The sequence below is a fragment of the Apteryx rowi genome, unplaced genomic scaffold (assembly GCF_003343035.1).
Source record: "Apteryx rowi isolate R43461 unplaced genomic scaffold, aptRow1 scaffold_13, whole genome shotgun sequence".
Lineage (NCBI taxonomy): Eukaryota > Metazoa > Chordata > Aves > Apterygiformes > Apterygidae > Apteryx > Apteryx rowi.
In genome coordinates, this window is record NW_020447530.1 from 4,678,415 (window position 1) to 4,691,643 (window position 13,229).

Consider the following 13,229-nt stretch of genomic DNA (forward strand, 5'->3'; position numbering starts at 1 on the left):
GGAGGGTATCCAAAATCAAAGGGAAAAAGCTATGTCCATTCTTTGTGCTGGGCAGCTGGCTGTTTGATGGGCCAGGCGCATGTGCTCATCCCGCCTTCACCACCGCTCCCGCACTGTCCAGGCCTGATCTCAAAGCAGGACGGCCAAGTGCTCCGTCCATCCCCAAGATCGCTGCAGCCGCTGGTGGGGCTTTTGGCTGGTCAAGTGCAAGGAGGGAGACTGCTCCCTGCAGCTCTGTGGGATCCTGGAGCACAGCAGCAAGATTTGGGCTAGAAAAATATATTCATCGAATGGAAGAGATTCATCTAAGTGGAAGAGATGGAGGCAGCCTAGTCTTTGCTGTGTATGTATTTGCAAGGTCTCATGTGAAGATGCAGGAACCTGGGCTGGTCCTCCTGAAGATGACACTCTGCATTGGGAGAAAAGAAAGATTAGCACATCTAAACTCCAGATCCATTTTTTTACTACGGAAGCAAACTGCTCTGACTGTTTCCCTTTCTGTTTCCAGCTACGTTTGGGCAGTCTAAAGGTCAGGCTGACTATTCCCAGCGAACACCGAAATGGGTAATGCAATACATCGTGCTGCGTTACCAGCTAGCCAGCCCGTCTCTCTCCAGACTTTGCTGCTTGCTCCACCAGGGCCCAGGTGGCCACAAACCCTCCTCTTGCTTTAGGAATGTGCCAATATCCGAGATCTACAAAACAATGATGTGGAGTAACCCATCAGCCTCTGCTGAGTGTTTTGCTTTGGACATAGCATCCAGGTCAGCGTTTGGGAGAGCGGTTCTCCCAGTCCTGTTTGGCTGAGGCCTCTGGTGTTCGCTATTTGCACCGCCTGCGTTGGTGGTCTCCTCTTGTAGGGGGTCCGCAGCCACACATCCTTGGAGATGAAAGACCGAGTTTCTTGCCCACAGCAGTTGGGTTTGGTGAGATGCAGTTAGCAAAGTGGAGCGTTGTTAATTCAGGTTTCAAACGGCAAGGAAATGGAGATGGGGTCCTCGTCGCCTTGCCCCGCTCTGCTTTTACACAGGAACAAGAGAAGACGGAGGGCATATGTGCAGCCTACACCAGGCAGTGCTTTTTGGCTATGTGAGGATCCTGTTGTAGGCAGGGTGTCAAGCAAGTGATTGATATCTGCTTGCCAAGCAGAAAGAGTAGGCGGGAAAGCGAATGCATTTCCCACAAGCTCCCGGCAGCGAGTGGGTTTTGTGTGGGCTCTGGGTGGTGTGCAGCAGGCTGGATCTTGCAGTCCTGCTTCGGCTCGGGCCTTCTGCCCCGTCAGCTGCAGCGCTTGGAGGAGAGGCAGATGGCAGAAGGACCAACGGGAACCTGCAACGTTGGCAGAGAGAGCTGCAAAGGGCAGAGGAACTTTGTGTGCCCAAAGCAAAAGAGGGAGGAGACCACGAGACTGGGCTGAGCGGTGACTCACACCGAGCAGTGGWGTCGATGGCGTTTAGGCATGTACAGACGGAGATGGGAGCACAGTGGGCTTTATACAGGTGGTCAGCACAGGTCAGGTACTTGTCACTGATTGCTGGTGGCTGCTTTTAAGTACAAAGCCACGCGGGGGCTCTTAAACCAGCCCTCTTGACACAAAACCGTGCCGTGAAGCATCTTAAATGCTCTGCGTAATCTGGCCTGCTACCCCCCACCAACAGTCTCCATTGCATCACGTTTTTGACCTGGAAACAGCACAGAAATCGCCAGTGCGGCTGATTGATGGTGTCCTAGCTGTGGAGCGAAGTCAGACATCCCCAGTAATTCTTTTAGACCCCTCCGCAGTTTCGCCTGTCTTTTGACCGGGAGGTTTTGTTGACTTTGCTGCAGGCTCCAGCGCACACAGACATGATTCTGTGCATCCGAGGCCCCCAGGCACGCTTTTGGGTCATTACTCACCTGTCTCAGGAGCCTGCTTCTTGCAGGGCTCAGGAGAGCTCTCCTCTGTCAGTCCGTCCTCTCGGCTGCCGAGGAAGGAGTATTTGAGCTGCTGCAGGGGCGTGATGGATGGATCCTCCTAGACCCAAGTGTATTTTACCAGCTGCTCTGGTGCCTGTCAGACACCGCATAGATGACAGTAATCTGTGGTTACTCATTGCATATAAGCTTGTTCCTCTCCCTGAGGGAAGCTTTGCTTTTCTCCTGACCCGGGAATGCTCTTGGGTCCCTGTCTGTATTTTTCACTGCCGCCGTCCTGGTGCCATGAGCCACAGGAACCGCCATCGGCTTCTGGTCAGGGGCTCCAGCTAGGAGCGGGATACCTGGGCTCTCCAGGTGGGACAGCTTGGGACGTGCCGCGTGGTGCTTTCGGCTATTGATGTGTGTCCGTAAAGCGTGTGATGAGTAATGCCTCCAACCGAATAAAGCTGGATCCTCCTACCAACTCGTGCCTTGGCACCTAGTTGGCTTCTGTAGGCAACAGCCATCAGACGCTTTTGGGTGCTCAGCACTAACGACAGCCAGCAGCACAAGGGGAGGAAGGGCACGTGCTGGCGAAGGCGTGCAAACTCCCCTCTAAAACCCTTCCTACTCCTTGCAGCCTTTGGGCACCACCTTCTCCCAGCCTTCCCTCCAGACGTCACGAAGGTGGGTTTCCTCCTGACTCCTCCTGAGCATCTCTGTGTGACGAGGAACCCTGGAGAGAATCACCTCTCCATCGCACGTGTTTTGACTGCTGTGAAACTCTTAGATCTGGCAGTAAATAGAAGAAAGATTAGCTCTCGCTCCCGCTGCCACCAAGTAGAAGCTACGCAGAACTCGCACGAGGGCAGCGGCGTACGTGCACACGTGCTGCTTTTCTGAAGCCGGGCAAGGGAAGGACTGCTCTGGTTTATATTCTATCTGAAGTGAATCCAGTCTCTCTCCCGACTGCAGTATTGCGCTGAGACTTGCTGTGTTACCCTGACTCAGTAACATGCTGATATTTAATTAACTTTTGACTTCTGGTTTAAAGGAGCAGTGTACAAAATAGTTATTTACTTCATTTGAAAATTCTTTTAATCGTTACCATAATTATAGCTTCCTGCTCTTTTTTTGGATATTTTTCTTAGCAGGGGGAAGGGAGAGGAGGAGGGGGAATATTTGCTGCTCTCCTTGTGGTTATCACATCCTTCAAATTACTAAAAGAGGCTGGGATAATAGGTCTAGTGATTATATATAGGCACCATCTGCTCTGTTGCTGCTTCCTATCAAAGTGCAGTTAGAAGAGTGCAAGAAGGATATTTTCTCTCCAGCTATATTAAGACTGTTTCCATCTCGGCTCCAAAGCAGAGCTCTCTGAATGCAGATGGATCAAATGCACTGTAATCAATGGCTCATTTTTGGCAGCCTTGAAGCTGAACCTTTTTTTTTTTTCTTTCTTTTCTTTTCCTCTCGAGTTTGTTGTTCCCGTTTGTTATGCAATTCTGTTAAAGGCGAGCTGCTCTGCGTTTGATGTTCTCTTGTAGCTACAGTCCCTCCATTCGCCGAGCAATATAGTCTTTCATTAGCCAGCGCAGAGATCTGTGTTTTAACTCAAGCGCAAGGAAACGACTGCTTCTGAGGATGCTTAGGGCAGATTTTTTAGCACATACAAGCTTTCAGTTGGTAGAGGAGGGAGAAGGCTGTGCTGAGCTGATTTGGGGCAATAACGGGGATGGATTAATGCCGGTATTACCATAGTAGCTCTGGCTACCCCGTTTTCCACTGGGCATCGTCATTGCAAAGCGCTGCTGTTTGTGTCCGTATTTTGGGCGAGAGATGGAGTCAGGAGATGTTGGGGGTGCTAGCTAGTAACTGCTACGTACCTTTTGCGTCTTCTCGTGTGGGGAACTGGATGCTGCGTTTGCCAGTTGATGGTGTTGGGGACCTATCAGACTTTTCTTCTCCCCTGAAGCTGGTAATATATTACACTCTTTAAAGAAAAGAAAAACCCTGTGAAGAAAAAGAGGAGAGGAATTCAACAAAGTCCAGGAAACGAAGGGGCAGATAACGTGACATGGAAGACAGTGACAGCTCAGATAGTGTCATTGGGATGGGGTGTCTGAGCTCCGGTTCAGCCAGCCTAGGTGTCTCTATGAGCTGAAGGCCAACGGGAGCTGATACGGCTGAAACGTAGAGGAATTTGTCTTGTGAAATCTGGGCCATGGCGCCTACAAGAGAGGAGGACTTTTTTGAATGAGTGAAAGTGGGTAGAAAGAGGAAAAAGAGGAAAAGCAGTGATACTCCTTGGCACCACCGATAGTTTAATGAACCTGTCTGCAGGCAACGTGCATCTGTGCAATGCTCTTGGATATCTCCCGTTGACGGAAAAGGACTGTAGAAAGAGATTTCGTGTGTTGCATCACGGTTTGTGCGGCTCGGCCAGCGAGCAGGGAGGAATTTCCCCCAGGAACCGAAAGCAAAAATCAGTAAACTCTGGGGTAACTAGTGAGACTTGGCTCAGCACCGCAGTGTTGTTATTAATGGACTGGGATTCCCCAGGGGCGAGCGCTGTTCTTCTGTGGTTTGTATATAAATGTACGAGAGAAACCGCATTTATTGGCCTGGAGATCAGGGCGTTACGTTTACCCGGCGGAGACAGTACGGTTTGGGGCAGAGCCTCCTTGCAACATTCCTCTAACCCTCCATCCTGGATGCTGATTCCCGTCTTCAGCAGTCTCAGGAGCCGCTTTCATTCGTCTTTTCGTCTGCGTGTGAAATGACTGTCCGAATTTCCACCCCACGTCTCGCGGCGCTGCCGGTGGAAGTGAGAAACCCGGCAAGAAGCTCGAGAGAAGTTCCTGGCTTTCTGCTCTTCCCTGAAGCTCCCTGGGCCTCCTTCCAGAAATGGGTCTCCCTGGATTACTACAGCCCCCAACTAGCCGTATTTACATATCTTTAGAAGTACCTGGCAGCTGCGGGTTTTTACACACCCAGCTCGCCGCGCGCGTGGGTGGGGAGCGCTCGGCGTCCCGGGGCCCCGGCCCTGCTGCGGCACGAACGAGTGAATAATGATAATCCTAATTCCTGTGCCCCGAGCTGCAGCCGGAGTTGGACGGGGGGCCGGACGGGGGGCCGGCGGGCTCTCGCTGCGCCGGGCAGGAGCTCCCGACGCCCGCTGGGGCCGACAGCAGGACTCCCCCTGCTTCAGCCCGGCCGGGCCGAGGCCTCGCGTGCTCTGCTCGAGCAGATCAGCAGCAGTAACAAACGGGTTATTGTTGCTCTGTCCAGTCTTTTCCTTGAATGGGAAACTGCGTCTTAAAATGCCTTTTTTTTTTTTTTTTTAAGTTTGTTTGACAGTCTTTTTCTGCAGTCCATGCTTCTTCCTGAGTTCCCTGGTCAAGGCTGCTTATATCTGTTTTTTTCTTCTAATGCACGCAGCTACCCGGTGGTCGCTTGCATTTAGGACTGTTGTTTTTTCCCCCCCCCGCCGCGGCTCGTATTCGCCTGTGATTCAGAGCCTCGGACACGGCTTATCCGGCACCGCACAAATGAAGTTAAAGTCACAGCCTCAAAATCTGGGGGGAAGAAAAAACACGCAGAGAAAAGACTCCAAGGGTTAGGGGACACTGCGTTGAAAAATGTCCTGTCAAGCTCTGCCTCGTCCCCGCTTCGCTTTTTGTGGCCGGGTAGGTAGCTCTGTGAATGAGCCGCCCCGGGAAGGAGGCCGAGAGCCAGCCGTGATTCACCAGCATTTGTTCCTTAGAGTCCTCGGCAAAGAAAGTCGGAGAAACGATGAAAAAGCCGCAAGCCTTGGCCAGATCGGGGTAGTCTTCCTGGAACGGGCGATGCCTAGTGATTTGAGCAGCAACAGGGAGGGGGGAACGGACGGATTTGAACTCGCTGGGTTCCTCTGCGAGAAGAATTGAAGGCGCTGCTCAGTATTCCCCCTCCGTGTGGGCGCATCCGGCCTGCCCAAGAGACCGTGCAGCCTCGGTGGAGCAAAAACGTGATCCRTGCTTTATGTAGCAGACCATTTGGGATCAAGGCGCTGCTTTTGGATATCTTTTCTCACAGCTAGTTAGAGTTTGACTGCAGATTTGCAGACCAGGAAAGAAATAGCACGCGATGGGACGCTCTTTGAGGATGGACCGGAACAAGGTTTACAGCCAAGAGAAAACCCAGGAACTCCAAGCGCATCTCCAGAAGGGTTCAACAGGCACCTTGCAGCACTTTTTCTTTCTCCAGTGATGGGAGAAGGGGATTCTGCTTTGCAATCCCCTGGTTTGCCCATGCACTGGTAAAAGGGTTGTGAGCTCGTTTTAAGAGTACTCTGGGTTTCAGGGACCTGCTGAGGACCACAGAGCGGCGGAGGGCTGGCGAGGGGCGCGCGGGGGGCAGAGGGGCGGCCGGCGCCTCGCCTGCCGTCACGTGCTGCTGGGGAAGGGCTGCTTGCAGAGCCCCGCTTCCTTCGCTCTAATTACAGGAACCGCTGGCTTTTTCCTTCTGTGGCACGGGCTGAAAAATTGGCCTGAAACCCCGCGAAACCACAACACAAATGTCTTACGCTGCGCCACATGGTCTTTAGCGGACAGAAATGCTCTTGAAATCGGTTCTTGTGTACCAAAATAGGCACCACCACTTCAAAAAGGAAGAGAAAAAATAAACTCCGGTCTCCGCTGCCTGTGCTGTACATGCCTCAACGGTTCGAGATAAAGGGCCACAGTCTGCTTGGGACTGAACAGAGCCCGTTTCACAGGGAAAGCGCTCAAACGCCTTTCTGCCTCGAAGTTTCTCCAAATAAGTTGCAGTATCTTCCAGTGCAGCCAGGGTTTGATCTGCGATAAAGCTGGTTTTGTCCGGGCTGGTCCTACGCTGGTGTTGGCTCCGACGGAGACGGAGCCCCACTGAGCAACGCACCTGCTGGGGACCGGTCCCCGGCTGCTGCCAGTGGCCCCACAGCGGTCCTCCGGGATGAGAGGCCTGCAGCAAATCCCTCGGCTGCAGCTGTGGCCTGGAGGCCAGATGGAAACATCCCTTTTCCTTGTAACCCCTAATCCCAGCCCTCCGGGGAGTTTCGCTTTGCTCTGTCTTTGCGGCGGCGCATTGCGAATCCGCATCCTGCAAGGAGGAGTCCCGTACACCAGCGGCATGTGGAAATGGTTGGGTCCTAATTGTTGTTTCTTCTCTGTCTTTTAATTTTTTTTCCCCCTGGAAATACGAAGCCTAGCTTGATTTGAAACCGGAGACAACTTCTGTGACACCGCATTTCTGGATGCCACTGGCTCCAGGTTATTTATTATACTTTTTCCTAGGACGCAAAACATTTTGAGCGCATATTGAAGCCCTTATATTTAGTAGCGATTGCCAGATTGTGCCTGACCCTCGTTTGGAGGCTACGGGGAGCGTTGGGACGGACCCAAGAAGAACACGAGGAGCCTCCTGGCTCCTCCKCAGGAGACAAGCCCACGTGCAGACTATGTGCCGTCTCGCTGGTCCCCAGCGTGGCACACCAGGGGCATGGAGATGAGGCCGGCTCTTCCCCGCACGCCTCCGATCCGGTGGGTCCGGGAATTCATGCAACCTCTTCTCCTCCGCGGGAGGATGCAGCAGGGTCCAACGCGGGGCAGAGGCCGCGACGCGCCGGCCGAGAGCCGGCTGCCTCTGGATGAGCGCGTGCCGCAGGCTCCGAGCTGCAGCAGAGGAACAAACAAATTACACCAGTCGGCACCAACTAACGGCCTTATCGCGGCGTGGGCCGGGATCTGTGCTGGCCTCCATCCCATCAGATACCTCGCTGGAAGTGCCCGGACCGGCGGCCGGTGCGTTTGCAGCGTGATTCGTCAGGCTGACAGCCCTTGCGAGTGATGGCTCTGCCACCGCGCGACCGAGCCGAACGGGGCGTTTAAAGGACGTTGCCGTCAGGCGCGTGGCCCCTCGTGGTACCRCGTAGAGGTGGTGCTCGTTTTACGCGTGCTTTTGTACTGCGGGTGGCATAAAAGAGGAGATACTGCTTGTAACGCTGTCCTCTGAGTTTGTTTAAAAGCTCTCAGGTCATTAGCATGCAAAAGGCAGAATTACAAAAAATGGGAGTGATACTGTACTGCTGGATTCCAGTTAAGTAGGCTAGTGGGTGAGGAAGCATAGAAAATCAGGCGGACGAGACGGTAAGCTTAGTTTTCCACTGCTGGCCTAAATCTGCTTGCATGTCCTTCTCGGTCCTTTGAATGTTGCACTACACATTGCAGCAGGCAGGAAAACCCTTACAGACCGGTGCTTACACTCGCTTCAGAGTTTCAGCACCTCGTGTGTGCCAGTTTGGCGGGGACGCGCCGGTCTCTCTTCGGAGGCCCGTTTCCTCCCTTTGTTAGCGCGGCTCGTGGTGCTGCCGCAATCCGAACGGCAGAAGTTCCCCGCCTGCATTAGGGAAGTTTATCTTACCGTAGAAAACTGTATCGACTTCCTTTTTACATTAAAGCTTGAGATTTTCCCGAAGCAAAAAGCGAGACGGGAGCTTAGCGTTGTGAACCCGTGCTCCTTTCGCTTCCCAAGTTAAGCACGTGCGGACCGTTTATTTTCGTAGCCGAGTGCCCAGACGAGGAGGCCCCGCGGGAAGTCCCGGCGAGCCCGTCGGCAGCCCCCGGCTCACCATGGGCCAGCCGAGAAATGCGCAGCRCAGTCAAGAGGAGGGAAGGAACCGAACTGCACTGACACTTGCAAGATCGTTAGCTGCATCCTCTGTTTCCACGGGGGATACGGACGCAAGCAGTGTCTTTATTAATATCATGCCTGACGGTTAAAAAATGAAAAAATTGAGAGGGAGAGGTGTGTTTATGCCATGCAGATAGGTGCATGTTTATGCCATGCAGATACCGTCCCGGAGCTGCTGCACTTGTAGCCTGAGAGCTAATGGAAACCGGTGAGAGGGATTTCAAGAAGCTCTCTTGTTTACCTGTGTCCTTTACGGTCAGAAAAACTTAAATAGAGTAAAGTTAGGCCAGTGCTGAGAGCTTTTAAGTAATCCGCTGGAGCTGCAAGCGGGGCTTCCGCAGTGGTTTCAAGCGGGCAGGGAGGAAGCCGACACTTGTCTCACTAACGCCTGCCCATCTGGTTCGTTGCCCAACGTTTTCCACCRCGGCACTTGCCCGCTTCACCCCCCGGTAGGATTTAACGTGCATCAACGCAGYGCTCGGTGTCAGCCCGCATCAGGTGGGAGCAGCGACGGTGTGGTGCTGGTCTTGTTCGGTTTAGGCAGTGATTTATTTCAAGCATTTACTGCAAGCCCCAGGTCCTCTTAGCACAAGTAGAAAGCGTGATTATAAAATCTACGTCTTAGATGTTAGCAGTGACAAGCGCACGTAAGGCCTTTTCGAAGAGACTGTGACTCTTTCGGCTCATCCCTTTCGGAGGAATTATCCCTACTGCATCTTCCAGCGGTTGTGCGAATTGACTCRTCGTTTAGTAAAGCTGCTTGTGGTTTAGTAAAATACAAGGTCTTTTGGACCCTGGCTTTGCGTTATCTCAGGAAAAGAGGTGGAACTAATCTTTATATGTTGCACTGGGTGATTTCTAATTGTTCGTGACCATCCTGTGGAATTCATTATTTTTCCTCCAGCCGACACTGGCTTCTAATTGGGGGATGTAAAATTAGGATGGAAGAGCAACAATTTGCAAGGGTAGCACTGCTCAGGAAGGAATCTGAGCTGGATTTAAGAAAAAAAGAAATTCTCTTGCTTGGAAAAATCTCTGTAGGAAGAGGAGAGCTTAAAGACGAGAGGATTTCAGCTGGCGTGCAGCTCGTCACGCTCTGGAAGCGAGGACCTCTCCTGTCTCCTGCCTTTTGGCTGCCCCAGCGCTCTGTGCATTGCTTTGCAAGGTGGCTCGTGTTTTAGGTGACAAGACAGGGCCACAAAGGCAGCACCTGGAGCCCCATGTGGGAAACGGCGCCCGCGGCCGTCTCAGGCGATCTGGGTTTTCTCACCGTTGATGAAAGTGGATAATTATGTCCTGCGAGTCACGTGCACAGGTTCACGGGCCCTTGCGTGCCGCCTTCCTTCCCTGGCTCCCAGCAGCTCCCCTTCATGTGAAGGACACATGTATTTCCTACAACCAGGAGGCTTGTTTCCATCGGCAGATTTTCCAGGAGAGCAAATATGGGGTGGCTTTTCCCTTCCAGACATTTGGGATCCTGGCTGTGGGGCTCTGGGCTCAGATGGGACGCTGGGACAACACGGCTCTGATGCTCCGCGCTTGCGACGAGTTTGGAGACTGCAGTTCAACTGATAGACATCTCGATGACCTTGATAACTTCCTGGCTATTTTTATCCCGTGTTTCCCCTTTTTTTTTAATGTCAAACACTTCTTTCTCTCGGGACGATGACCTGGGAAGCCAGGCAGCGGTGGCTACAGGAAGAGCAGCAAGGTGTTGCGATGCCGAGTACGAGCGGAGGACGTGACATCTCCAGGGTCCAGCTACGGCGCTACTTTTGGAGCACAATTGCAAAGCCCGGAGCTGTGGTGTTTACCTTCCCGACCGCGTTGTCACAGCCGAAATAGCTGGTCCAAGAAGACCTCCTTAAATATATCTATCTTCCTGTCAGGAAACACCACGACTTTAGGAAATCTAACGCTGCTCTGAAAACAATTCCAAGTCCTCGCTGACATCCTCTTCTGGCGAGAGACTTCTGGAGGACATTTCTACTGTTGCCGAATGGAAAGGGGATGAATTTTTTAGCCTGAGCCGTTGCCTTTGCTTCCCCGCGCCAGGCAGGCCGCGGGGGCTCAAAATGCTCAGCCATGGGGAATAGTAAAAACCAGCATTTAAGGAACTTCCCGTTTGTGCTTTAGTAGGAAAAGCGACAAGAGTGATGGATTTCACCGAGCTTTAGGGAATGTGATTTGGAAAGAAAAAACTGCAAAGTTTTTGCTTCGCCCTCGTGGGGGCTGCAGCGGCGTTTGAGCCCCCTCTGCCCGCAGGTTCCCCCGGCGCAGCCAGCCTGCTTTTCGCCCCTCTGCTGCGCACCTCGCTGATCTGCGTGAGCAAGCTCACGGCTGCCGGCGCTGGGAAGGCAGCACCTTGGGGCAGGATTCGCCCTGGGCTCCGGAAGCGAGTCCTCCCGAGCAGACCGGGACACGGTGTCCGCGTAGCCGTCGCGATGCCGGCCGCGTGGCTGCGAGTCCCTGCCCGGGCAGCCTGCACACGCTGCAGAGGTTTTCCGGACGCGGTCTTGGGAGAACAGCCCCCAGTATTAAGTCCAGCTATTTTCATTCAGTATACCGCAATAAAACGTGGGAATAAGAAGTGCTTTATATCTTAAAGCTTTAGGTTAAAGTATATTAAATGTCTTTATGTTTAACTGTCGTAAGCCAGTTTCATGACTTCTGTGAACAACAGAATTTGAATTTTGTTAAGCCCATAGACCAACCTTTTCATACATTTTTTGCAGGAAACAAAGACAATTCTTCAACATCCGTCTTCTCCTCCATATACAATGTATTTCTCCCTATTAACAAACAAACCAAAGATGTCTAAATCTTTAAGGAAATACCTAAAAATTAATGAGACAGTATATAAGAGGAATACTGAAAAATGGAGTTGGCTGAAGCTCAGGCCATTCAGCAAAAATTGTATTTAAAGATATATTCAAGATTAATCATTTCTACCAAAAAATGTCAGAAAACCTAAGATTTTCTTTTGTTAGTACTTTACAAACATAAGAAATTCTGCTCTGCTTGACTGAAAGGCAAGTAAATACCCATTCATTTAAAAATTCCTTCTCAAGAGTTAATTCCAAATCACAAGAGTTACTGCTAGCGCTTTCCTAGCGTTGCCAGTGTTATTTGTTAAAAACAAATTGAACGTGGTTGTATCAAAATTTCAGTCCGGTGCTCTCATTGCTAACGATAGGCTGATTGAGCCCAAGAGCTTAGTGGGAATCGGAAAAGATCAGACATTTCTGTGGATAATAAGTACCTCCACGGTTATGCTAGGCAGAGGGGTAGATGCTYACGCTTGAGGGCATAAGCCAGGTCCTGACCAAAGGGAGAGACAGAGGAGCTTCCCCTGTGTCTATGTGATGGCACCGTTGTCCGTCGGGAATTTTTATGCCTTTCCCAGAAACATTTGGTTCTGGCTGCTCTCAGGGACGGGATACAGGTCTAGGTGACTTTAGCGGGACGAGTTGAATAACCTCCGCGTAGCTGCTGGAAGATTCCTGTTACACCTGAACTAGCGTCAGTGTGTCTTCTGTGCGAGGCAGAGGAGAACCTGGGCTCGAGGGCAGGTGAAACCCAGCAGCCGAACGCCAAGAATCCTGCCGCTGCTCCGGTGCGCTGCCGGGAACGTAACCGCGCACTGGATGCCTGGGAGAACCTCAGCAGTTGCTCGGGTCTTGTTAGAAACTGAATCCATGCAATTCCTTTCCCTAAGCCATCGGACCGAGCTCGTGTAATCCTATCTTGTTGCAGGTGCTCCTGTCCCCCTTGTTTCCTAGGAGGCAAAAGGAGGAGGTCAGGGTAGGATTCAGGCGGTCCCGGCGAGACTGTAATTCCGAGGAAGGAGCGGCGAGGCACCCCGATGAACCGCGACATGTTTTTCGGGCGGCTCTGCTACATCCCGGGACGCGAGGGGGGAATAACCTGTTTGATTTTATTTTTTTTCAGTTCTCTCAGGCCAGACACACCACAGCCCTTTGAAACGCTCTGTGTCCCTTACCCCACCCATGAATGTGCCAAACCAGCCTCTAGGACATGGATGGATGTCTCATGAGGACTTACGAGCTAGAGGACCCCAGTGCATCCCTTCCGATCATGCCCCCCTGTCTCCACAAAGCAGTGTAGCCTCTTCGGGAAGTGGTGGGAGTGAACATTTAGAAGATCAGCCTTCCGCTCGTAACACATTCCAGGAGGAAGGGAGTGGGATGAAAGGTGAGTGACAACGAGACGCCTCCCCCATACCCCAACCCCGGCCAACGCAGGAGGCTTCGCCCCGGCTCCTCGCCCCTCGTGCACCGGCTGGGGCGACACTTGGCCAGGCAGAGAGACGGGAACGGAAGAGCCGTTTCCCTGCCGTGCGATTTTCGTCTCTGTTTTTCCCTCGAGAACCACGCTTTAGGTACATGTGCGCCCTGGCCGCGTTTAGTGCCACGAATGCTTTAACGCTGGGTGAACCTCGTTCGTTTTAGCATTTGTTTCGGACTGAGCAAACGCACTGCAAGCAGCACGGCAGGTTCAGCGTGACAAGTTGGGTTTTCTTATAAGCAATGCGTGTTCCTGAACCTGATGTGTTTCGATCGAGTGCCAGTAGCCTGTTTTACCCCGATGCACTGCAAACT

At 52.4% G+C, this 13,229-nt stretch overlaps 1 protein-coding gene across 3 annotated transcripts in view; it reads left to right on the top strand.

The window, feature by feature from the left end:
• SAMD4A (sterile alpha motif domain containing 4A) overlaps window positions 1–13,229 on the top strand; it is a 128,474-nt gene that overhangs the window by 84,799 nt on the left and 30,446 nt on the right. For 2 of the 3 annotated variants that reach the window (XM_026056130.1, XM_026056132.1), the window contains exon 4: window positions 12,559–12,822. The exons of the other annotated variant lie outside the window; for it this stretch is intronic. In XM_026056130.1, coding sequence (XP_025911915.1) covers window positions 12,559–12,822 — 264 coding nt within the window. The remainder of the gene's footprint in view (window positions 1–12,558; window positions 12,823–13,229) is intronic. 3 annotated transcript variants of the gene reach the window in all.